Source organism: Podarcis melisellensis (genome assembly GCF_964234715.1).
Source record: "Podarcis melisellensis genome assembly, chromosome: 3".
NCBI lineage: Eukaryota > Metazoa > Chordata > Lepidosauria > Squamata > Lacertidae > Podarcis > Podarcis melisellensis.
In genome coordinates this window covers 114759322-114783185 of record NC_138530.1, presented here as the reverse complement: position 1 = coordinate 114783185, position 23864 = coordinate 114759322, and the positions used below count along the sequence as shown (strand labels likewise).

At 44.5% G+C, this 23864-nt stretch overlaps 1 protein-coding gene across 3 annotated transcripts in view; it reads right to left on the bottom strand.

Moving 5' to 3' along the window:
- The window catches only part of SPRED2 (sprouty related EVH1 domain containing 2), an 82081-nt gene that overhangs the window by 13808 nt on the left and 44409 nt on the right, over positions 1-23864 (bottom strand). For 2 of the 3 annotated variants that reach the window (XM_081906430.1, XM_081906431.1), the window contains exons 2-4: positions 10035-10212; positions 7339-7507; positions 6398-6462 (exon numbers count right to left, since the gene is read on the bottom strand). In XM_081906430.1, coding sequence (XP_081762556.1) covers positions 6398-6462; positions 7339-7507; positions 10035-10212 — 412 coding nt within the window. Of the gene's footprint in view, positions 1-6397; positions 6463-7338; positions 7508-10034; positions 10213-21680; positions 21839-23864 lie in introns of all 3 variants that reach the window. The other variant, XM_081906432.1, reaches the window with a different exon arrangement.

Sequence of the window (23864 nt, the reverse complement as noted above, 5' to 3'; positions counted from 1 at the left end):
CGAGATGTTTTTTGGGAGAAAAAGGGAGAGCGGGTGGGGGGTAGGGGATATGTAAGTGCTGCTCTCCCTCTTGTGCGCATATTTTAATAGTGTGGCTGAAACATACTTGACACTCATCTGGGAGACCAAAGTAGGCCAAAGGTTTCATGAAGGAGGCAGCAAAAAGAGATCTGGTTTCTTCATTTCATGTTATTTATGCTGACTACGAAGAGAAAAAGATGCTTGAGTTGGTTAGCAGGATCTAAAGGTCCAGATAAATCGTTCCCATGTGCTATATATACTGCATTATGTATACGGAAAGTCACTTATAGCAAAGCTAAGACAGTTGTCAACAGGTGGGGTCAAGCATACGCCATAAAAACCTTTTGCTTCAGGCTTCACAACTCCCATGTTCTAAGTAGTCATCAACTACCATGAGGTGTGAATTGCCATGTTGTGTCTCAGAGGCCCTCTCCGTTACTGAAGTGGTGATATTCTTAATTGTGTGGCTTTGGGGGTTAACTGAACCCCTACTGGGGTGACTGAGTAAGTCAAATATGCACATAAGATGACAGGCGGCAAAGTGACCCCAGCAAAAGCTGTACAGATCCATCAGTTGCTACTCTCCATGCCTATGGATGCTTGGCGCAGGATGAGCTCTGCCTGCTTTGTCCGTGCCCATTTCCTTGGTGCCAGCAGGGGCAGTCCGTTCCAGTTGTTGCAAGGCCTTTGAGTGTCACTAATTGTTCATCATTTGTATTATTCTCATTTTGGCACAAAAGCACTCTCTCTCTCTCTGTGTGTGTGTGTGTGTGTTGGGGAACACAACTCACAGATTATGCACAGGGGACACCTATCAGAAACATAGGGAGGGAAATACTTCACACTGTGTCAAAAATATAGAATTTGCAGCACCGAATGCAGTGGTGGCCACTAGTTTTAAATGCTTTAAAAGCACAATAGTCAAATTCATCAAAGCAAAAGCAGCAGCACTGGTCATGATGCCCACACAGACCCATCAGGTTCAAAGGCAACATGCCACGGAGTATCACTGGCTGAAGAGGAATGGTGGCCGGACGGGGAGGTGACTGTCTTCCAACACGCTCTGGGTGTGGACTTCCCAAAAGCACGTCGTTGGTCACTGTGAGAAACAGGATGAACATTTGTCTGCTCTAGAAGGAAGTCAACAGCTGGCATAAGCAAACCAGGCTGGGAATAGCCTGCCAAAGAGAAGTGTGGACAGAGCACAGGTCCACACAGAGATGCCAGCTCCACTGACCTGGTCCACACAGAATGCTAAGCCATAGGCTTAGGTAAGCAAAGTTAAACTTTCTTATTTGAACCCAACACTTCTTCACCAAGGTTTGCTGTGGTATACACTGTACTTTTCCGTCTATAAGGCGACCCCAAGTATAAGACTCCCTCTATTTTGGGGGACTCAAAGTTAAGAAAATGGGGGGATTGTCCAGGATTGTTGAGCTTTATTTAGGGGGGATTGCAAAAAATCGCTCACCTGCACGTATCCCAAAATCCGCCGCCCTTCTGTCCTATTCTGGCAGAAGCTGCCAGTCGCCCGCCCAACTGCAGGAGCATCAGCCAATCAACACCACCCATTGACGCAGCAACCAATAACACGCACAATAGCTGCTGACAGCTGCGGCAGCAACCAATCAAACGTTCACCCTGTGCACAACCCATGTATAAGACGACCCCCACTTTTTGGCATGATTTTTATAGAAAAAAACGTGAGTCTTATAAATGGAAAAGTTAGGTACCGTATTTTTTGCCCCATAGGACGCACTTTTCCCCCTCCAAAAATGAAGGGGAAATGTGTGTGCGTCCTATGGGGCGAATGCAGGCTTTTGCTGAAGCCTGGAGAGCGAGAGGCATCAGTGCGCACTGACCCCTCTCGCTCTCCAGGCTTCAGGAAGCTACCTGCAAGCCTTGCAAGCCTGGCGGGAGTTCCCGCGGGCTCACAAGGCTTGCAGGCAGCAGCCTGCAGCCCCGGCGAGTGTCCGCAAGCCTTGCGCGCCCGGCGGGACCTCCGGAGGGCTCCCCGTGCTTCGGGCAAGTGTCCGCAAGCCTTGCGCACCCGGCGGGACCCGGCGTGCGAGGCTTGGGGCGGCAGGCTGCTGCCCGAAGCACGCGGAGCCCTCCGGAAGGTGCCCCGTGCTTCGGGCAGGTGTGCGCAAGGTTTGGGGCGGCAGCCACAGCTGGGGGGCGGGGAAATAATTTTTTTTATTCATTTCCCCCCCCCAAAAAAAACGAGGTGTGTCCTATGGGCTGGTGCGCCCTATAGGATGAAAAATACGGTAATTCTTGGTCAAAGTTAACCTTAGCATTAAGCATTAAACATTGTATGCAAAACGAGAACCTCTAGTTGCAGCTCACAAGTTGGGGAGCCACAAGAGAAGAACAGCTCAAAACTCAAAATAATGGGGGGGGGGGAGGAGAAACTATGCTGTGACTAGGTCTGAGTGACTGCCTGTGAGATGCTCTGTCTTACATATAATAAGCTATGATCAACATTAATTATGGTTACTGCACAAGTCCAGGCTTTTATCACAGAGCTGGAGAAATCACTATTCAGAAAGATGCAGAGCTGTGAAACACTCAATTTCTCAGTGGATTTTTTTTTAAAAGAATCCATTCACACAGCCTTCACAGTCCCCAAAAGATGTTGGGCCATAATTCCCTGCCACCACAAAACTATCTGCATCCCTTCAAAAGGCCACACAGGAGGTTTACAACAGTGTTTCCCAAACGTTTTTGGGCAACGGCACACCTGTTTACTGAAAAAAAATCTCGCGGCACACCACCATTAAAGCCCCGCCCCGTGACGTCAGCGCGCAGCGTCACGCCGGGAGGGACGCACAAAAGTGAAAGTTTTTTCCCTCCCCCTTGCTGGGGAACCTCCAAGCTTTGGGGGTGGGAGGAGGCAGCAGAGCGAGGGACTGAGGGACGGCGGCAACTGAGGCGGCGGCGGCTGAGGCAGAGCTGGGAAGGGGGTTTCCAGGGGACACGGCAGCTCCTCGAAAGGCTTCTCTCAGCTGCGCTCAATCCGCCTCGGAGAGGATTTCCCCTCCGGTCCCATGCGTTCGTTTGGGGCATCGCTCCGGCTGCTCCCTCTCCCGCCGCGCAGGAGCGATGCCTCTCTCTGGCTCTCCCTCCGCGCAGGCTGAGGGAGGGAGGGAGGGGCGCGTGTGACCCGTCTCTGCTGGGAGACCAAACCCAGCGAGGCAGAGTCGCGCGGAGGCGCCCAGGCAGCGCTGCCGGCTGCGAGGAGGAGCGCCAGGCAGCAGCAGGAGGCGTGGCCTCTCCTCGCCGCCGCCGCCCCGCCTCTCGCCGCCCGACTCGCCCGCCTCCCTCCAGGCATCTCGCGGCACACGAGGCAACGTCTCACGGCACACTCGTGTGCCGCGGAACACCGGTTGGGAAACACTGGTTTACAAAGCCCCCCATCTTCCAGAATTTGCATCTATGCTTTCAAGGACAGCAATGATAATCTCCACTGTCAGCTTTTCTTAGCTCCCTGAGATTGATTACAGGACGGTCATCTTGGGAGGGTTCCGACAAGTTTTGTTATTTATTGTCCTGCTGCAATAAGGAGACAAAGCAAATATGGTAGTTGCAGCCTCATGTCACTTCCCTTCACCGCTGCACAGAGTGAGTGGCTATGCAATAGAGAGAGCACATGACATCATGATTCAGTGGTACTTCCCAAAAGATGAACATTTATCCAAAGGGGAAAACAATCTGAGTGCAGAAAGTGGATTAATTAACTGGAAGCAAAGTGCAATTTCAGATTGCTGGCAAGCAAGATGCATTCTCAGTCAAGGCAAAAATGAACAACTGGCTTTACTCAGGTTGCCTCTAGAGAAGAGCAAGCATACAATGCGCAGAGGCTGGAGAAATTTATTCTCAAGCATATGGAAAACATTTGTGGATTGTAATGAGGCTCTGGAGTTAAGGTAACATTACATTACATCGCAGAGATGCCTCCTAAAGGGAAACTTCATCTTTGGAAAACACAAAGAGCATAATTCAGCCACGGTAAAGACCTTTTAGCTCCCTTTGATTTCATTGAAGGCGGGGGGGGGGGGGGAGAAGGGAGAGAGTTAAGTGCATAGTAAACATTCACCGGAAATCAATGGGGCTCATATATGTGCATTGACTTTATCATCTTCCAAATAAACAAAAAGCTTGTTGCCCTTTCTGGAGATATTGAGGTCTTTGTTCTTGGCCTGATTCAAGGATAGAGCACCATCTCTGCACAGACTGCAATTTGCGTTTTAGGGGGGCAAAGATATACACAGCTGATGTTTTAAGCAGTACAGACCTGGTGCAGATGTATGAAGGTATCTTTGCTGAAGAATTTGCTATTAAATAGTATGCCATTCCAGCTCTCCTACAGCAAACACCCCACCCCCCCACCTTCCATTCTTCCCTCTCCATCACAGAATCTATAAATCACTTCTGGCAGGTAGCTGGGAAGCATCTGCTAATGATAGTTTTGCTCTGGAGGAGAGGAAGTCACCTTTTAACCCTGCCTGCTGTTGTTTGTCTTATAACTATGACAAAAGAACAGAGGAAAACAACATGCCAACTGTCACTGAGGATCTGGTCACACGCTACAGGAAGCCCATTTCAGGCCCTCAGCATTATCAAGCCTTTCAGGCTGAGGACGTCCGTCCTCTATAATCAAAAAGATTCGACTGCATGGGTCCCAACTATCTCCACTATTTTCTTCTCATGCAAAAAGAAAAGAAAAGTTCAGCAATACATTAGAGAGGCAGTCATGGTTTTCCATTGAAACAGAAATGTCAAAGAAGCCTGTTCTTTCAACTTTCATCTCCTTATTTTAATAATTTGCAGATACTTTCCACAGTCCCCTCCTCTGCTTACATGACGGCAACCAGATTTTACGTTGCTCATTAAGAACAGACTTAAAACTGGGTCACAGAAGAAGGTTTTTTTTGCTTACGGACATGACTGAGACTCTGCCACTCCAGTGCACACATCTGTTCTGTTGTGACAACTCTGCTTCAGTCGGCAAGAAGGCCTGAAACAGGGTATTGCAGAGGTGGCTCTGCTGGATCCAAAGTTTGTTGGCTCACCTGACAGGCCCCTGGACTGGATCCCTAAACTGTGGCTGCCTGGAGGTGGCATAGTTATTGCTAGCCCTCTAGAATGCAAAAAACTGAACAGCAAGTCCCTGTTTCAGTTACTTAGCAAGAAAAGCAAGACACAAAAATAGGGGCGGCATTATTATTATTTTCAACATGCACAGTATTTTACAGAGTACGGTCATACCTCATGTTACGTTTGCTTCAGGTTGCGCGTTTTCAGGTTGTGTCCTGCGGCGACCCGGAAGTACCGGAAAGGGTTACTTCTGGGTTTTGCCGCTCACGCATGCACAGACGTGCAAAATGACGTCACGCGCATGCGCAGAAGTGGCGAATTGCGACCCTCGCGTGCGCAGACGCGAGTTGCGTTCTTTTCAGGTTGCGAACCGGCCTCCGGAATGGATCCCGTTCGCAACCAGAGGTACCACTGTACAAGGCCCTTACAATTTAAAAATTGCCACTGGAAAAACTGAGGAAGAGGGAAGTACAGTAATGTTTTGTTGTTGAAGTTTCAGGCTTAGGGAGCGATCCTTAATCTTTTATGCCCTTGTCACTTCCAGGCTGGGTTATTGTAATAAACTGTATGTATGGGTTTGTCCTTGAAGACAGTCCCCAAGCTTCAGTTGGTTCAGAATGCTGCAGCCGGACATCACATTGTGCCAATTTTGTTCCGGCTTCATTTGCTACCAATTTGTCCTGGGCTCATTCCAAGGCGCGGGCTTTGGCCTTGGGACGAAATGGCCCTGGGACCAGTGTCTCTCAAGAATCACCTCTTCCAGTATAAACTTGCTCAAGACCTGTGCTCTGTTTCTGAGGCCTTCCTTGTTGCCTATTCACCAACAAAATGCATGGCTTGTGAGGTCAAGAGAGCGGGCTGTTCCAGCTTTGGTGGTCCCAGGAATAATTTATCCTGCCCCACTTCTGCCCATTCTTAAAAAACCTTTGGATCAGGATTATTGTTTCTATCAGAACTTGTACAGGTCTATACTGATGCTGCTGCGTGTTTATAGTTAGTATTCTATTTTAACTTGCTCATTGATAATCTAATTTATTTATTTATTTGGTAACGTAGTCTTGAGAATGATTTTTCACAGAAGGGTGGGAAAAGAGGTGCTGAAATAATAGAACAAAGAAATACATGTTCACATCAAATTTTGCCAAAGCCTCTTTGGACTCCGAGAATATCTTTCATTGTACTGATAGCAACCAGTCAGATACACGACAGCCTTTAGTGGAGAGCAACAAAGCCATTCAGAGGGCATAAAGAGCAATTCCCATTGAGAGATACTTACTGTAAAGACATCATCATCTCCAACTTCAGTCTCATTGTGGATTGTTGAGGATGAAGTTGTAGATCCTGGAAAGACATTTTAAAACGTACACTGTTTCTGTATGTAATTATCACAATCCACAACAAGCCTATTGACCCTGGTGCAAAGCTGTACACATGCACAACTAGGGAATTTGCTTCGTTTTTGGCACAGAAGTGTCTTATAACTTATATATAAAAACTTGCCCATGTTTCAAAAGCCAACTGGAGATGAGGGATGGTGTAAGGTATGCTCCAGAAAAAGGAAGAAAAGGAAAAAAACTAAACAAAGAGCCCAGCTGCATGCTTAGAACGGACGTATATGTTCTCCTGGAATGTGGCCAATGTTTTTTCCCCTGCTTGTTTTTACAGAGGCAATTAATTTTATCTGAATATTCTTGGCAAGATCCAAAACACATATTTGAAAATGGTGAAGGAAATTGTGTCAAAATAAGGGATAGTTATTCTATGTGGGTAAGAGAAGTAACTAAGAAAAAACTGCTTCTACAAATTTCAGGTTAGTTTTTTAAATTGCTTAATCTGGTAGCATAAAATCCCAAACAATTCATTCAAGACAAACGACGATTAAGGCTGAAGTCACAGAAAGCTGCTTAAGAAGTCATGTGCTAGAATCATTTGAAACTTCATTCAATATGAGACTTTGTGAGTCAATTAATATTGTATTCATTTGTGGATTAGCTTCAAATATATAAATTCCTAGATCTTACAGAGATTGAAAGCTGAATAACTTGAATCACATCCTCCCTAAGAAATTGAAAGCTGACACAAAAGACTAAAACTTTGATTTAAGGAGTAGCTTATTTCAGTGAAAAATGTGCGAAATTCAGCCTTTAAGTTATGACAACAACAACAACAAAGCGACTTAGAAACAAAAAACATAGTCCCTGGATGCTGGTTTTGTACCTTCCATGAGATCTTCAATGGCTTTTCTCACACCTCTATCAAATGCTCGTGCATCAGCAGGGCTTAGAAAAGTGAGCCCAAACTTTCTGTTGTCGACTTTCCAGTGATGAAAAGTAGGGTTTGCTTTAGTGTAGACCAAGTCCTTCTTCACATAGCATTCCAATACCACCTGGGGTTCAAAATGCAAAGAGGTAAAAGGATGTTAACAAGTGAAGGCCGTGAGTTTGTTAGTTTGGTTCATTTACTGCCTCTCGCATCGTCAAAACATGTCTAGTCTCTATGCAATTGCTTTGGTGAGAGAAGCTCTCTTCACAGAATAGGTCAGCAAAAATAGCTTTGCAAGTGAAACCAAAATGTTTCAAACAGTTCCCACTGGAATGATAAAGGAACACCATTACATTATACAGAGCCATAGCTGGGGTAGGGGGTGGGGGCTAGCTAGGTGTTTTGTCCCAGGTGAAGCCTCCAGAGGGGCACCATTGAGGCTCCCAGCTTGTAAAAGGTAAACATAAAGGACCCCTGACCATTAGGTCCAGTCTGGGGCTGCGCCGCTCATCTTGCTTTACAGGCTGAGGGAGCCAGCGTTTGTCTGCAGACAGTTTTTCCGGGTCATGCGGCCAGCATGACTAAGCCGCTTCTGGCGCAACAGAACACCGAAACCAGAGCACTGCACGGAAATACCATTTACCTTCCCACCAGAGCGGTACCTATTTATCTACTTGCACTCTGACGTGCTTTCGAACTGCTAGGTTGGCAGGAGCAGGGACCGAGCAATGGGAGCTCACCCCGTCGCGGAGATTCGAACCGCCAACCTTCCAATCGGCAAGCTCTAGGCTCAGTGGTTTAGACCACAGCGCCACCCATGGTGTATGTAAATGTGCATGGGGAGGGGACCAAACTGGGTCTTGGACCTGGGTGAAATGAAGCCTAGTTTTGCCCCTGACATTATACACTACCATTGCACACCTGGCCCAAACAGATTTCAAAATTTAAACAGAGCTACCCAGCTCCCTCTGCAAAATGTGCACCTTTGTCTTGCTTAGCATAAAAACCAAGAAGTTACTCTAGTAGACAAATGTAACAATAAAGTACAATTCTAGTACCATTAATAAGGATATGCAAATTTTGTGCATAATGAAATCAAATATATGCAGATAACGCACACACACTCTAACTGCCCCATGGCAAACTAACTTGTCACACCCTGCCACTTATTCTGCCTTCTTCTGTTGTGAGCGGCTTGCCTCATTTCTTTGATTCTACTGCAAATATTGAAAGAGAAAATGTGGTGCAGTGGATCTTCAGTTGCAAGTTGGATGGGGAGACTTTGGTTCAAATCTCCACTTGGCACAGTTGCTGAGCAAGCTTTGCCTTGTGGCTCTAACCAACATCACATGCTATGAGGATTAAATGGCAGAGACCCCACGTACAGGGGCTCCAAGCTTCTTGGAGATTACAAAAAAGTGTGTTCTGCAAGTGTGTTGGTACTATGGGCGCACCCTGTTAAGTTTCTGCTTATGGGACATTTTATAGTTTAAAATTTGATGTGCCTATGCAGGGAGAGCCACTGTTGTGTTCTCGGTAGCCAGCCTTTTATCAAACAGTGGCCCAGGGTAGGTGTATTTATCATATTTCACAAACCCCTTCTATGAAGTCAGGATGTATAATAAAGATAGCAGCAAGAGGTCTGTGGTTATAGGGCACATTCTTAGATGTGGCCAGATAATGATATATACACACTAATAGTGAACCAGTTCTCCAGAAGTGGCCAGAACAGCACCATCTATGCACAAGGGGGGGATGTTTTTATCACCCCAAATTTCTGCAGAATGACCCAAAAACCCTAGGCAGAGAAGGACAAAATATGGAGTGAGCATGCTCCCTGGGCATGGAGCACTGAGTGTTTGGGTGAGGAAAGAGGATGGAATGGAGTGTAATGGAGAAGAGCGGCATGGCTGGCCAAAATTCAGAACAAGGGCACGCCGTGTACTGCAACATTTTGTTGCAGATCCAACTTTTATCACGTAAAGCCAAAATGTGTTTAAGTGATGTTGGGCCAACAACTTCTGAAAACAAGAATTTGGTAAGGATCTACTTCACAGGTCATCCGCTGGCCATCCCTAGTTGGGCTAAATCTGTAGGTGGAACCTACGTTTGCTAGCTAGCTGATTCGTTCTTGCAGCTTCATGATTTAAATGTGAATTCCCCCCCCCCTTTCCCCCTTTTATTTTGTGCAAAGAAGCAGGAACTCTTGGTTCTATAAACAGCCATGGTAAGGGGCAAAGTGTCAATCCGCAAGATAAATTACCCTTGCATTTTTGCTCTGCCAGCCTATACCTCAAGCAGAAGGTGGTATAAATAATTCATTGCCATTTTAAAAGCTTGAATTACTCAGTACAACGTGACTGGCTTTTTCTATTCTTTATACTACAATCTGCGATGCTACAGGATCTTGGCAGGGTGGAGGAAAAGTGTCAGTTTCACTTCTTTGAATAAGAAGGTGTTAACTACATAAAAATGGAGGTTTTAAAACATTAATGTGCAGCTGCTATTTTGGGGAGAAAATAGATTGTGTTCCTTTGAAGTAGGAGGAGGGGTTTCTGCCTGACGGGTCATGCATGGTCTTGTGAAACGTTCAGATAGCTGTGGAGGCGGGGGAAGGAACCAAAAGCAAATACTGAATTAGATTAAATTACCAGTTTGTCTTTTTGCCTTTCTCCGTGGATCAGAAATCCACTTCTTCCATTGCCCTCTGGGCACATGACCTTGCAGACACCAACTCTACTGAGACCGCCTCCTTCTTGCGGCAACCATCCTCCACTGGAGTCATCTCGGGTCATAACCACAGCTTTGACTCTCACAATATAGCTGTCACTGAAACAGACAACAAGAACAAGAGACCGTTAGATCAGGCAGCGAAGTTCACAAATATTAGCATCCACTTATCAGAATCCATGGGGGTGAAATCAGCCAGTGCTCTCTGATATAATAGAGAGATACCAGGACTCTCTCATGCTCCCGTAAGCCAAAGTGGTTGATTCATAGACATGAAGGGAAGTTCTTACTCTGTGAAGGAGAAATGGAACTCAGAATCCTAAAATCTCAAATATTTTGGTTTTGAATCATCAAGGGTTTGTTTTCAGAAATTGGTGTGTGCAGTGAAAGTGCTCCATTTTCATGTTTCATTCTGAAACATTAGTTTTAATCTTACACATACATTTTGGAGGTAATAATGTATTGCCCACAAAAGCTCGTGCCACAAAAATAAGCCTGTGTTTCAACAGTCTTGTGGCAGCTTAGGCAGATGTGAACTTTTTGGGTTAAGAATCAGCTGGTGGTGATTGGAAATATGTAATTATTTTGAGGGGATTATGAAGGAGCAATTTGAGTAGAGGCTGAGCTGAAGCAACAAGAAGCCTTGCGCCATAAGTTCTAGGGTTACCATAGGTTTTAACTGCATCCATCCATTCATTACTCTGTCTCCCTTTCCCCCCTGACTGGATTACTGCACCCAGTGGGGTCACCACTCAGCGGTCGTAAAAGACAATTGAACTTTGGAACGTGGAATATACGGACTTTGTTGGATAACACAGATAATGAGCATCCTGAATGCAGAACTGCCATCATTGCAAGAGAGTTGCAACACATTAACATTGATATTGCAGCGCTTCAAGAAACTCGAAGAGCAGGAGAGGGACAACTGAAGAAAAAGGAGGCTACACATTCTTCTAGAAAGAGAACGTTGAATACCTGGAGTAGGCTTTGCTATCAAAAACAATCTTGTGAAGCTCTTGTCAGAAGTCTCTACAGGCATTAATCAACCCTTCAAATAAAACTTGCCAAAAACCAGAAGGCCACTATTCTAAGTGCTTATGCACCAACACTGGATGCCAATGGAGACATGAAAGAATTTTTTTACTCTCAGGGGGATACCATCCTATCAGAGATTCCAAAGGAGGATAAAATTATCCTCCTGGGTGATTTTAATGCAAGAATTGGGCGAGATTTCGAAAAGAAGGAATTGGCAACATCAACCAGAACGAAATCTTACCTTTGACTATATGTGCAACAACCTTGTTATTGCTAAAATACTCTTTCAACTAAAGAATAAATTTAGAACATCATGGAGGCATCCTCAGTTGAACCACTGGGACCTCTTAGACTATGTTATTGTCCGTGCTAAAGATCGCCGTGATGTGCTCCCTACCAGAGCTATGACGAGCGCCGACGACTGCTGGACAGATCACAGATTAATATGTTCCATGATGGCTATCAAGATTATACCTCAATGCAGGCTTCAGAAGGAAACCAAGGCACAAAATGAACACTCAATCCCTTCAAGATCCCATTAAGTGGGATTGCTTCCAAACAACTCTTAAGGACCATCTGCTTTCAGAATTCCCTGAAAACATCAAGGAACACTGGACCAAGCTAAAAACATCCATTATTGCAACCTGTGAACAAACTATTGGATACCAAACCAAGAAACACCAGGACTGGTTTGATGAGAATGACAGTGAGATTGAATGCATTATTGACAAGAAAAGGAAGGCCTTTCAGATCTGGCAAAGAGAAAGAAACTGCACCACTATGAAGAAAACCTAAGCCAATGCTAAGGCTGAGGTTCAAAGAAGAACCAGAGAACTAAAGAACACCTGGTGGATAAAAAAAGCTCAAGAGATCCAGCACTTAGCAAACACTCATAATGCATAGAGTTTCTTTAAAGCCACAAAGACCATCTATGGGCCAATAAAACATGGCATATGCCCCCTACACTCAACCAATGGTACCACACTTCTAAAAGAAAAAGAAACTATTGCACTGTGCTGGAAAGAACATTACCAACATCTCCTAAACTACAATATGGCGTTTATTGACCTGACTAAGGCCTTCAACACTGTAAATCGTAGTGTCCTGTGGACCATCCTTCTGAAATTTTGGCTGCCCAGATAAATTTGTGAACATCCTTTGACTCCTCCATGACAATGTATCCATTCACAATGGATTCAGGTGTTAAACAGGGTTGTGTTATTGCCCCAGCTCTATTATTTTCATTGCCATGATCCTATACTTTGTCGAAGGGAAACTCTCCACTGGAGTAGAAATCATACATTGAACAGATGGAAAGCTCTTTAATCTGAGTAGGCTGAAAGTAAAGAGTAAGGCTACCATAACTTCTGTCACAGAGCTTCAGTATACTGATGACAACGTAGTGTGTGCTCACTCAGGTTGACTTCCAAACCACCCTAAATATTTTTGCAGAAGCTTACGAAAAGCTTGGCCTATTGCTCAATATCCAAAAAACGAAAGTGCTGCACCAACAAGCACAAAACAACCCCTCTGCAGCGCCACAAATCCAACTCAATGGTGTAATGTTGGGAAATGTCGGTCACTTCTCCTACCTGGGCTGGCATTGATGCCAAAATCCAGCATTGTCTGAGCTCTGTGAGTGCAGCTTTCAATTGAACTGCAGTGTGTTTGAGGACTGGGACCATTTGCAGAGAAACCGAAATGCTTGTTTACAAAGCTATCGTACTACCAACCTTACTGTATGCTTGTGAAACACGGACCACTTATAAATGCCATCTCCAACTCCTTGAACGATTCCATCAATGGTGACTGAAAATTTTTGCACATCACTTGGGAAGACAGGCAAACTAATACCACTGTACTGGAAGAAGCAAAGATCACCAGTGTCGAAGCCATAATTCTTCAACATCAACTTCGTTGGACTGGTCATGTTGTTCAGATGCCTGATTAACGTCTTCCAAAGCAACTACCCTACTCTGAACTTAAAACTGGAAAGTGGTGGTCAACAAAAGAGGTTTAAAGACTCTCTCAAGGCAAATCTAAAAAGATGTGTTCTTCAATACAGTTGCAACTGTGTCTGGCTAATCATCAGGCACAGCCTTGCTCATATAAATATCCATTAAAATAACCATTAAAAAACAAACATTTGTTGAAATTATAGAGGGATAGATAGATGACAGATAGATAGAAAGACAGTTATATAGCTCCTCAATTAAAACCATATAATCACAACAAAAACAGCATGGAACCAACCCTTTCATTAAATGCAGTCAGTTCCACAAAGCCTATTGGAACAAGGTCTTCACCTGCTGGCGAAAGGAAAACAATGAGGGAGCCAGTCTAGCTTGTCCAGGGAGGGAGCAGTCACCAAGAAGGCCCTTCCCCACATTCAAACTAAACTTGCCCGTGAGGGTGGCGGGTCTGAGAAAAGGGCCTCCCTCAAAGATCTCAAAACTGAGGCAGGTTCGTATACTGCTGCCATTGTTTAAAATACTGTACTTCTTTTTAAAAAAAGATAATATAAGCTGCCTTGGAAGGCTTTGTATCTGGAAAGCTGTGGTGTAAATTAGTGTAATAAGTAAATTAAAAATTAAAACCTGAACATATCCTGTATTTCAAATGTTCAAATGCAGCATTTTTCTTTCTTTTAGAGGTTCTCTCTCTCTGCCTCTCTTCCCTGAATTCAAACATCAATTTTACCAAAAACACTATTTTCCACATTCTTTAAAAAGATGGATTTCAACTTAAATATCACATGATTGCCACTTTGAGGACAATTCTGCCTCAACAGCACTAAACAAATTAGTCATTAGCTTTGATCGTGTTCACTTACTGTTTCCTTTATAGATTCAAAAATAAACGGATTCAACAAGGGAACCCAAATCTGTCATGTCCTGAATTAATAACCCCTTTCCCAACATCCAAATTGTTTCCAAAATATATAGTAGACGACCATACTAAGCTTGAACACTCAAAGCTTGCCTGTGAACCCTTTTCTAACTGTGTACAAGACTGAAGCTCCCATCCCACCCTCAAAATACAAAATATACTGAAAACTAAATGTAATACCGAGCTGCTTCACGCAACACTGACACAACAATATTTCCTGGTTAGACAGCCTTGTGGGACATCTCTGGGAGAAGAAAAGCCTGAGGAACAAACCCTCTGACAGACTGAGAGTATGAGACCAAGCGTGGGTCCAATGTTCAAGAAGGTGGTTGGATCCTGCACGTGCTGCAGAGGGAAGTGAGGGGCCGATGGGGCTCGTCAACCTGAGAAGGTAGCCTATCTAGAAGAAGGAAAACTCTGATCCTAAACCTTTGCTGCCTTGCGGTACATCTTTGGGAGAAGAAAAAACCAAGGAGTGAACCGTACAGAAATCCAGAGTGGAGTCCCTAAGATGGTTGGATGGCTCCTTGTACACCTCCTTCCGGCATCTCCTGCAGCCCAGTTGGTGCCAAATGTATTACTCTGCATTCATTTGGGCACCCAGGACCTCCATACACACTGCCCAGGTCTGCGCACCAGAGAGGTCACCTTGTTGCTGCTATAACACAAGAGGCAATAGTTATGCGTTCATGGTCTCTGCAGCCGCAGCAGTCACTGTCATTCTCACCCCTGGAGATGCACTCCATTGTCTTGAGGCAGATCTGTGCCAACAACAGATAGCCAGGCCATAAAGGTGTTCCACGACACATAATCATCTGCTACCCAGCCCTTTTGAGGATACTTTTCTAACATTTCCTCAGGGCAGAAGGGGGAAAATGTAGTTGCTGCTTCATGGTATCAAAGACACCAGAAAGAGACGGTAAACCACACATGAAACTATTTTCGACACCAATTTAAAATTATACAGTGGTACCTCTGGATGCGAATGGGATCCATTCTGGAGCCCCGTTTACACCCAGAAGCGAACGCAACCCGCGTCTGTGTGGGTCGCGATTTGCCGCTTTGCGATTCGTCATTTTGACCATCTGCGCATGTGCGAGCAGTGAAACCCGGAAGTAACGCACTCCATTAATTCCGGGCCGCCGCAGCGTGCAACCCGAAAATACTGTATTTTTTGCTCTATAAGACGCACTCGACCATAAGACACACCTAGGTTTAGAGGAGAGCAAGAAAAAAAATATTCTCTCCCTCTCTGTGCAGCGCCCCTTCAGCGAAGCAGAGCCCCTTCCATTTCTCATTTTCATTTTCATTTCATCAGAGGCTTCGCGTTGCTTTTGCTGAAGCCATGGAGCCTGCACTCGCACCATAAGACGCACACATTTCCCCTCACTTTTTAGGAGGGGAAAAGTGTGTCTTAGAGAGCAAAAAATACGGTACTTATCCTGAAGCTACTTCAACCCGAGGTATGACTGTACTCTATTGTATGGCCACTGAACCTTCTCTCTCAGAATGAACACAAGAAGAAACGGCCCTTCCCCCCAGAATAAAAACATAATTTGAACTCTTCAAGACAAAACTCACACAATAAATGTACACCATCTCCCCAGACAGCCAACAGAAGGATCTGGTGGAAACAAGAGATTGGCATATGCAGTAATATGTCATTCCGTAAAATGCAGGACATGACGGCTGTATCATGGCAGGATTCAGCCCTGGTGCTATACTGAAGTGAAAGCGCCCCTGCCCAGCAACAGCTCCACGGCTGTATCATGGCAGGATTCAGCCCTGGTGCTATACTGAAGTGAAAGCGCCCCTGCCCAGCAACAGCTCCACAGATACTTTCCTGTATCCACTTTCCATAGCAGAACCACCAAGGTCACAGACGCCCTTGAATGTGTCCCTTGTAATGTGTAACCTGTAAGCCCAACAACTCTTGCAGCTGAGTTTCATCTGTGCAGTCTGCTCTTACTTGTGTTAATTGGCTGATTTAGCTACTTTGCTCAACTGATATCTATGGTGGTGGAAGCTTAGGGAAAATGCAGGTCTCTGGACTCCTGAGCTACGTGGAAACCTGCCAGCCCTTTCCTTCCATCACAGTGTCCCAAGCTTTGCATTCATTCCACCCAGAACAAGACCCACCCGTTCATCCAATGCAGGCGGATGAACACCTCACACCAATTAGCAGGAAAGCAAAATGGAGACTCCCACATACAAGGTTTTCTTCAGAACAGCTGGGCAGTATAGCATACAGAAGCGAAATATATTGGAGGCTGAGGGGTGTGCGTGAGAGATGCCTATCATATGCCCTACACACCAGCATTCACCAAGCCCATTCCCTTGCGCTGTTTCCATGTGCTGCTCTGGTTTTCCCAGAAGTGGCTTAGTCATGCTGGCCACATGATCCGGACAAACTGTCTGCGGACAAACGCTGGCTGCCTCCGCCAATAAAGCGAGATGAGCGCCTCAACCCCAGAGTCGTCTGCGACTGGACTTAACTGTCAGCGGTCCTTTACCTTTTTATATTTCGTTTGCTATTCACCGAAACGGATTCAATGCAACAACAGTACCCTTTCAATTTATTTATTTTTAAGTCTGCACTGCAGAATCATCTTGCTTTGACTTAAAATACAACTACAGTACTTGCAGTTTATCTCCAGGGGTGCTTAAAATCTAAAAATACTTTCTGGACTGTATTCTTTAAGTGTTCCTTGGCAAACATAGGACTTGGGTCAAGAAGCAGAACATATGCGTTTAATTATCTGCTGTCTCTAAATGTGTGGCGCTAACAGCACTCCAACACTCCCTCTCCTACTTCTCTTTCTTTTAGAAAGCAGCAAGGACAAGACTCACAAATTTGGTTACTCAAATATAGCTCAAAACACACTAAGTGTCAGCTTTCTTGCTATAACATAAACAACTAATTTCCTTCCAAAATGTGTTTTGTACAATAATTATACTTATTATTAATATTTACTATTTATGTAGTGCTTTTAAGTAGTTCAAAACACTTATGCAATAATCCTTACAACAGGGGTCGGCAAGGTTTACCTCGCCTGGGCCGGTTCACTCCAGCGGAGATCCCTCCGTTGGCCAGATAGTGCAGGCGTGTAAGCGTGCGCCGATTTCCGGTGTCTGTGTCTGCACAGCCGTGATTTTTGGCATCTGTGCAGCCGCAATTTCCAGCACCGCAGAAGCGAGTCCCCATGCCACGCCGGTTTAGCTGCTCACTAAGTGGGCAGCTCGGTTCAGGGTTGGCTTGTGGGCCAGTTAATAATAATAATAATAATAATAATAATAATAATAATAATAATAATAATTATACCCCGCCCATCTGGGTGGGTTTCCCCAGCCACTCTGGGCGGCTTCCAACAGAATATTAAAATACAGTAATCTGTTAAACATTAAAAGCTTCCCTGAACAGGGCTGCCTTCAGATGTCTTCTAAAAGTCTGGTAGTTGTTTATCTCTTTGACATTTGATGGGAGGGCGTTCCACAGGGTGGGTGCCACTACCAAGAAGGCCCTCTGCCTGGTTCCCTGTAACTTGGCTTCTTACAGCGAGTGAACCACCAGAAGGCCCTCGGCGCTGGACCTCAGTGTCCGGGCAGAACGATGGGGTTGGAGACGCTCCTTCAGGTATACTGGTTAATGATCCCCGTGGGCTGCTTGTGGCCCATGGGCCTTAGGTTGCCTACCCCTGCCTTACAACAATCGTTATCCCCATGCCAGGCTGAGAGAGTGTCCATGTTTGTGTAATCAATGCACCAAGATACACAATAACTTCATGCACCTGTATGCAAACTTTTAATCCTGGCTTCTCACCTCCCTTCATGCAAGTGGGTAAGAGGACAAACAAACCAAGGACACCCAGTTTAACCACAGCTTCCCGTTCTCTGCAAGCTGGGAATTATGGTTGATGCTTTCCAAACAAGCCAGGATCAGGATGCCAACCTTAAACATGGATTCAACATTCTAGTTTGTGTGCAAGAGAATAACCAGAATTAATTTGATTTGCTCCCAAGCTGCAGCAATCATCACAAACTCCAACAATTCATCAATGGGCTCTTTTTAAGTAATCAATGTGAACTTTTTCATTCTAAATGTTGTATTAAGGTAAAGGGACCCCTGACCATTAGGTCCAGTCGTGACTGACTCTGGGGATGCGGTGCTCATCTCGCTTTATTGGCCGAGGAAGCCAGCGTACAGCTTCTGGGTCATGTGGCCAGCATGACTAAGCCGCTTCTGGCGAACCAGAGCAGCACACGGAAACACCGTTTACCTTCCCGCTGGAGGGGTACCTATTTATCTACTTGCACTTGACGTACTTTCAAACTGCTAGGTTGGCAGGAACAGGGACCGAGCAACGGGAGCTCACCCTGTCGCGGGGATTCGAACCGCTGACCTTCTGATCGGCAAGTCCTAGGCTCTGTGGTTTAACCCACAGCACCACCTGCATCCCAGTGTTGTATTACCTTGATTAAAATTATGGTAAAAGGGGAGAGGGAAGTCCCAACCTGTGAAATCATCTGCCTAAAGTTTAAAGGAATGGCTAAACTGATACAGGAAAAGCAGTAGCTGTGCTGACTTGCATTAGGCACAGTGTGAAAACATTTTGAGTGCCACCTCCTCCAATTAGCTTTAACGCTTTAAAAGAGAAGAATTGTAGCACCATAACAGATGTAACACTTGAAACAGACATACTGTGGCATAAACCTCCAAGGAGGAGAGAGCCCACCTCTTCATATGCACGGAAGTAGTATAGAATCATAGAATCATAGAGTTGGAAGAGACCACAAGGGCCACCGAGTCCAACCCCCTGCCAAGCAGGAAACACCATCAGAGCACTCCTGACATATGGTTGTCAAGCCTCTGCTTAAAGACCTCCAAAGAAGGAGACTCCACCACACTCCTTGGCAGCAAATCCCACTGTCGAACAGCTCTTACTGCCAGGAAGTTCTTCCTAATGTTTAGGTGGAATCTAAGGTAAGGTAAGGCAGGTAAACAACCAGGTGTAGAGAAAACATATGTAAATGCACTCCCCATCTCATGCCAAAGTACCTTAATATGGCTGAAAGAGTATTTAAGAAGGAAAAGGAAATCAAAGTAAACAAGCACAGCAGTGTGTGTGTGTGTGTGTGTGTGTACACAACCCTTGCAGCAGTTCGGTCAGCCTCAAATAAAGCTGTCTTTACTTTTCACTAGAAAGCTGAGAGAGAGGAGCTCATGCTTCTCAACAATTATAAACAGTTGAGCCAAAAGACCATTAAAATCCAATGACAATTCTATGCAAAGTCCAGTTCTATACAGAATGACCACAGTGACTTTTTGCAAGAGCAACTTTTTGCAACAGCAGTAATAGAAAATACTTGAATTTTGTAGTGGGAGCGAACACTTTTGATTTCACTTGAGTTCAGAATGGGGATGGGCGTGTTAGAAACCAAGCGTCATATGGGAGGCTGGGGGACAGCCCTTCTCTCAGATCCTTTGATGGTGAAGTTAGAAGCAAGTCTCTGGCCTTCAACAGACCAAGCTGGGGAGCCGAAACTCTTCCAAACTTTAATAATTCTTCTTTACACTTTTAATTTAAAGTGTTGGCCAATACAAGAAATAACTTGGAAAAACCTAAATTGCATCTTTCTTGCATTTCATAGTTAACACCTCCCATCCCCCTCACCACTCAAAAGAGACAAATGCACTAAAAAATAAGCAAAGCAACTTTGAATTCACTGGCAAAACAGAGACAAACTGTATAAAAATGAACAATTACTCCTCTCGCCATAAACAAGTTGTAATCTGAAATGATTTCAGAACATGTTTATTTTTACAAGCAAGGGGAAATTAAAATGAGCAAACCTTTCTATGCCCTAGCATTTGACTTATAATTCTTCAATAATTCTATAATTAGACATGCATTAAATTACTTTGCACTGATGTGGCTGGATGCATGTAACCCACATATCCTTACACTGTGCGCTATGACCAAACTGAGTTCTGTGGAGCACAAACCCCCTTATTTCTCTCCAGAATCTTCAAGCGTAGAACAAACCATTTGGCATAGCAAAAAGCTTTAAGAATAGAGTGCTCCTAATGACTCCACAATTTACAATGGAATAATCATCTGGCTCTAAAGCATCCATTCAGCAAAAGAACATTATAGTGTCAGAGGTCAAAGGTGGAGGTTGTTAAATGGGAACAGACAAAAGGAAAGGGCGGAATCCAATAAAGAGGCAAATTAATGGCTGAAACACCATTCAGAATCTGCACTAACTCCATTCAGCTTCACATTCTGCATTCGCATTCACATGAGGTCATGCTAAAAAGGAATAAACCAGATTGATCCAATTACTTGGAAAGAGCAAATTTCATTGGCTGCCTGGTAGGTGTTTTTTGTTTTCGGAAAAAGCAGAGCATTATTTGAAGGCTAGCATTCTCTAAAAACAGAATTGAACTCTAATCTCAAATCTACTGGAGGAATCATTTAACTACAGCAGTTCCTCACATCTTTTACCTAGGGCTGCCATATTTTGAAGAGCAAAAAAAGAGGACGCATTTGCCGACTTCTACTTTTAACTACGGGTCGCTATGGCAACTCTCATTTTAAACACCCCTACTATACGTAAGCTATAGAAGCTGTACTATATATTGCTAGCAGCAATGTTCTTAACTTTCAACAAACGCCCTTCGGATGGCAATGCGTGTCCCCACAGTTTGAAGTTAAGCTGGCCCGGCTGTCTCTGGATCTATTTGCTGAGTCTCTGCCTGAAACTCTTCTTCAAAACACTCACGGGAATCACAGCTTTTCTAACGCAGGTGATTACACAAAGTTCAGTTCTTTGCAGATCAAGAACCTATCAATACGTTATGCAGATTAAAGCAGCAAATTCCTGAATCGTGCTACTTCTGGTGGCGGGTATGACATATCTGTCAGATCTGAGTGTGCTCTTGCACAGACAGAATTCCCTGCATAACTAGGAAACCAGAGGGAAAAAAGGTTTAGTGCAGCTTTCTTTGTGGCAAGCGAATGCATATGCAATCCTAGGCTAACATCACATTCTGTGTGATGTGTAGAATGGCTGCAGGTTTAGCACAGTACAAGTTTTAGTGGTGACCAGTAAATTTTAATACCCACTTAATTTGCATGGAAACTAAATGACCAGCAGCAACAACCCGCCCCCGCCCGCCAAGAAACCCCAAAACTCAAACACCAAACTATTCTTGTGGCTGGCAAGGTGCTACCTGCTCAGCTGCTATCCAAGTGGTCTACTCTTGGTGATGAATACAGCCTACATTTGAGACTCTGTAAACACAAGCCAACATTGGGAAATGGAAATGGTTTACTTTTAAACCCTGTGGGTAAATCTCCTAACACCATAGAAGAATATCTGCTCCTACTTACAGCAGGCTATATATACAGGGCTGAAGGTCCTTGTTTGATAAATACCAATAAATCCTTTTGGAAAGTATACATTAGTCTGCATTGCAATGCATCACTTTTACCAGAATCACATAAGCAGAATTCCTAGGCTAAAGCATTTTCTTACAATATCAACAAAGGACAAGAACGCTGGCTCAAACGACAAGTATCAAAAGATCACATTCCTAGTTTTTTTTTATAAACAAAAATGCTTTTCGTTCAAAGATTTACCTCTTCTAGAATATATAAAGCTTAGATGCCTGGAGAAAGACAGATCCTCTAATAGACACACCTCTGGTATTGCCTTGGTCATGTTTCTGGAAGTGGAAGTGGAAGATGTGGACTAGCAAAAACTCTTCTCTCTATTTATTGGAGGGTTAGTCTGAGATCTGGAATCAATGACATCATAGCTTTTGAAGTTAACCAATGAAATTTATTTTATCCCAGATGGTAGGGAGTTCACTTCTAGGATACCACCCATGGGATAAAACAAACCTATTAATAGAAGCATGAGATTGTTGACAGGTAGACCAGTGAAGTGGGAGGCGTTCCCTTGTTGTTAGGATGAGGCAGTTTTCCTCCCAGAAAAAAAAAGTATTGCGCAATCTGCTGTGCTTTTCCTTGCACGAAAGAGTGGAAAATGGGGTGCCAATTAGCTTTTTTGCAAAAGGATTTCTATCCCAGGAGAAAGCATGTATCCAGGAATCATTGGGAGATGCTATCACTTTGATTGCATTCTGCTGCCCTATCGGTTGATCTTGGGCAAGAGCTATCAGGGGACATGGTGTCCTGTTCTTTTAGATGTGGAGCTACTGGAGTGCTTCTATGCATTCCTGGCAGAAAAGAGACAAAAGGTAATTGCTGCTCAACGCAATGAAACCTTCTTGTGATGTCCCTCTGGGTCCCATTTCACAGCTTCATTTTCAGCCATCGGGAAGTTGCAGGAGTGTTGTTTTCCAGACATACGGTAACTCAAGGAGATACTATCTCAACAAGCCCTTAAAAAGCCTGGACCCCCAAAGACATTCAAGGTCATATTTTCCCTTACATCTGGTTGAAATTGCCACAGCATTCTTCTAGGATACTTTTTCTGCAAAAGTTTAGGCTGCAAGTGGCCAGAAGTGCAAAACAGAGTCGGCTCAGCAAAAAGCCTATGCTCCCCTGCAGAGTTGCCAAAGCAGGATGCCTTTTGGGGGGTGGCTTTGCAGTTCGAAAGCACGTCAAATTGCAAATAGATAAATAGGTACCGCTCCGGCGGGAAGGTAAACGGCATTTCCGTGCGCTGCTCTGCCTCGCCAGAAGCGGCTTAGGCATGCTGGCCACATGACCCAGAAGCTGTCTGCGGACAAACGCCAGCTCCCTCGGCCAGTAAAGCGAGATGAGTGCTGCAACCCCAGAGTCGGCCACGACTGGACCTAATGGTCAGGGGTCCCTCTACCCTTTACTTTTGTTGGTGATGGTTGATGTTACAGCCTTATGAAGATCTGTTTTTAGATCCCAGGTTATAACCAGCTGGGAGTGAGACAAGTTACAAACAAAAAGCAAGACTAGCAGAACGCTCAAAATGTGGAGAAGCCTCACACAACTGGATGGGAAAGTCCAAGGTCACTGTGTTTATGTGATGGAGATTCTTGATAGCAAGAAAAAAAGGCTTTGTGCAAACTGTCATGCTTTCTTCACATCCTTGTCGATTTCCCTTGTTTACTATTCATATTTCACATTCTCTTTGAAAGTGTGCTTCTTTGGGGTTCACTGTTTGATCGGGAACAGACTATTGTGGTACTTTAGGTAGATTCTTTGGATTAGATCTGTGCATGCTGGTCTGATCCTGACAGCTTGAGACCATGGGTTGGGAAGGGAGAACTTAATGATTACTGATCAGAGTATTAAAAATCACAAGACAATTGCAGGCTGAAAAGTGACATGAATTCCTTAGGTGAAAAGGTAAATCTCTGGACCAAGTTTTCGAGCGAAACATCACATTATTTAACATTCCAACAAAAGGCATTTGGGAATGAGCTACATTTTCTGATTTACATCAAACATTTATTTCTCTTCTCTTTTCCTCCTTTGTTCCTCCCCCTGCCCAACTTTCTGTCCTATGGGTCATAAACTCCGTTCTTCAAAATAAAATAAAATGAACGCAGGATGGAGGTGAGTGGGGACAAGAAAGATGGAAAGCAACACTGAAAACAATATAATCCAACTCAGGATATTTCATCCACCTCGCCTTTTGTTACCCCACAAGTACACAAGCTGCAGCCCCCAGGCTGACTCCAAGGATAGACCCACATAGTAATCCAACTGGGAGGTTACACTGGGCAGGGCAGGCAATTTTCTGTCTTCCAAGATCAAGGAACCACTCACTCACAAGTTTCCTTCCCTTGTGAGCATGTAATAAACTGTGAAAATACA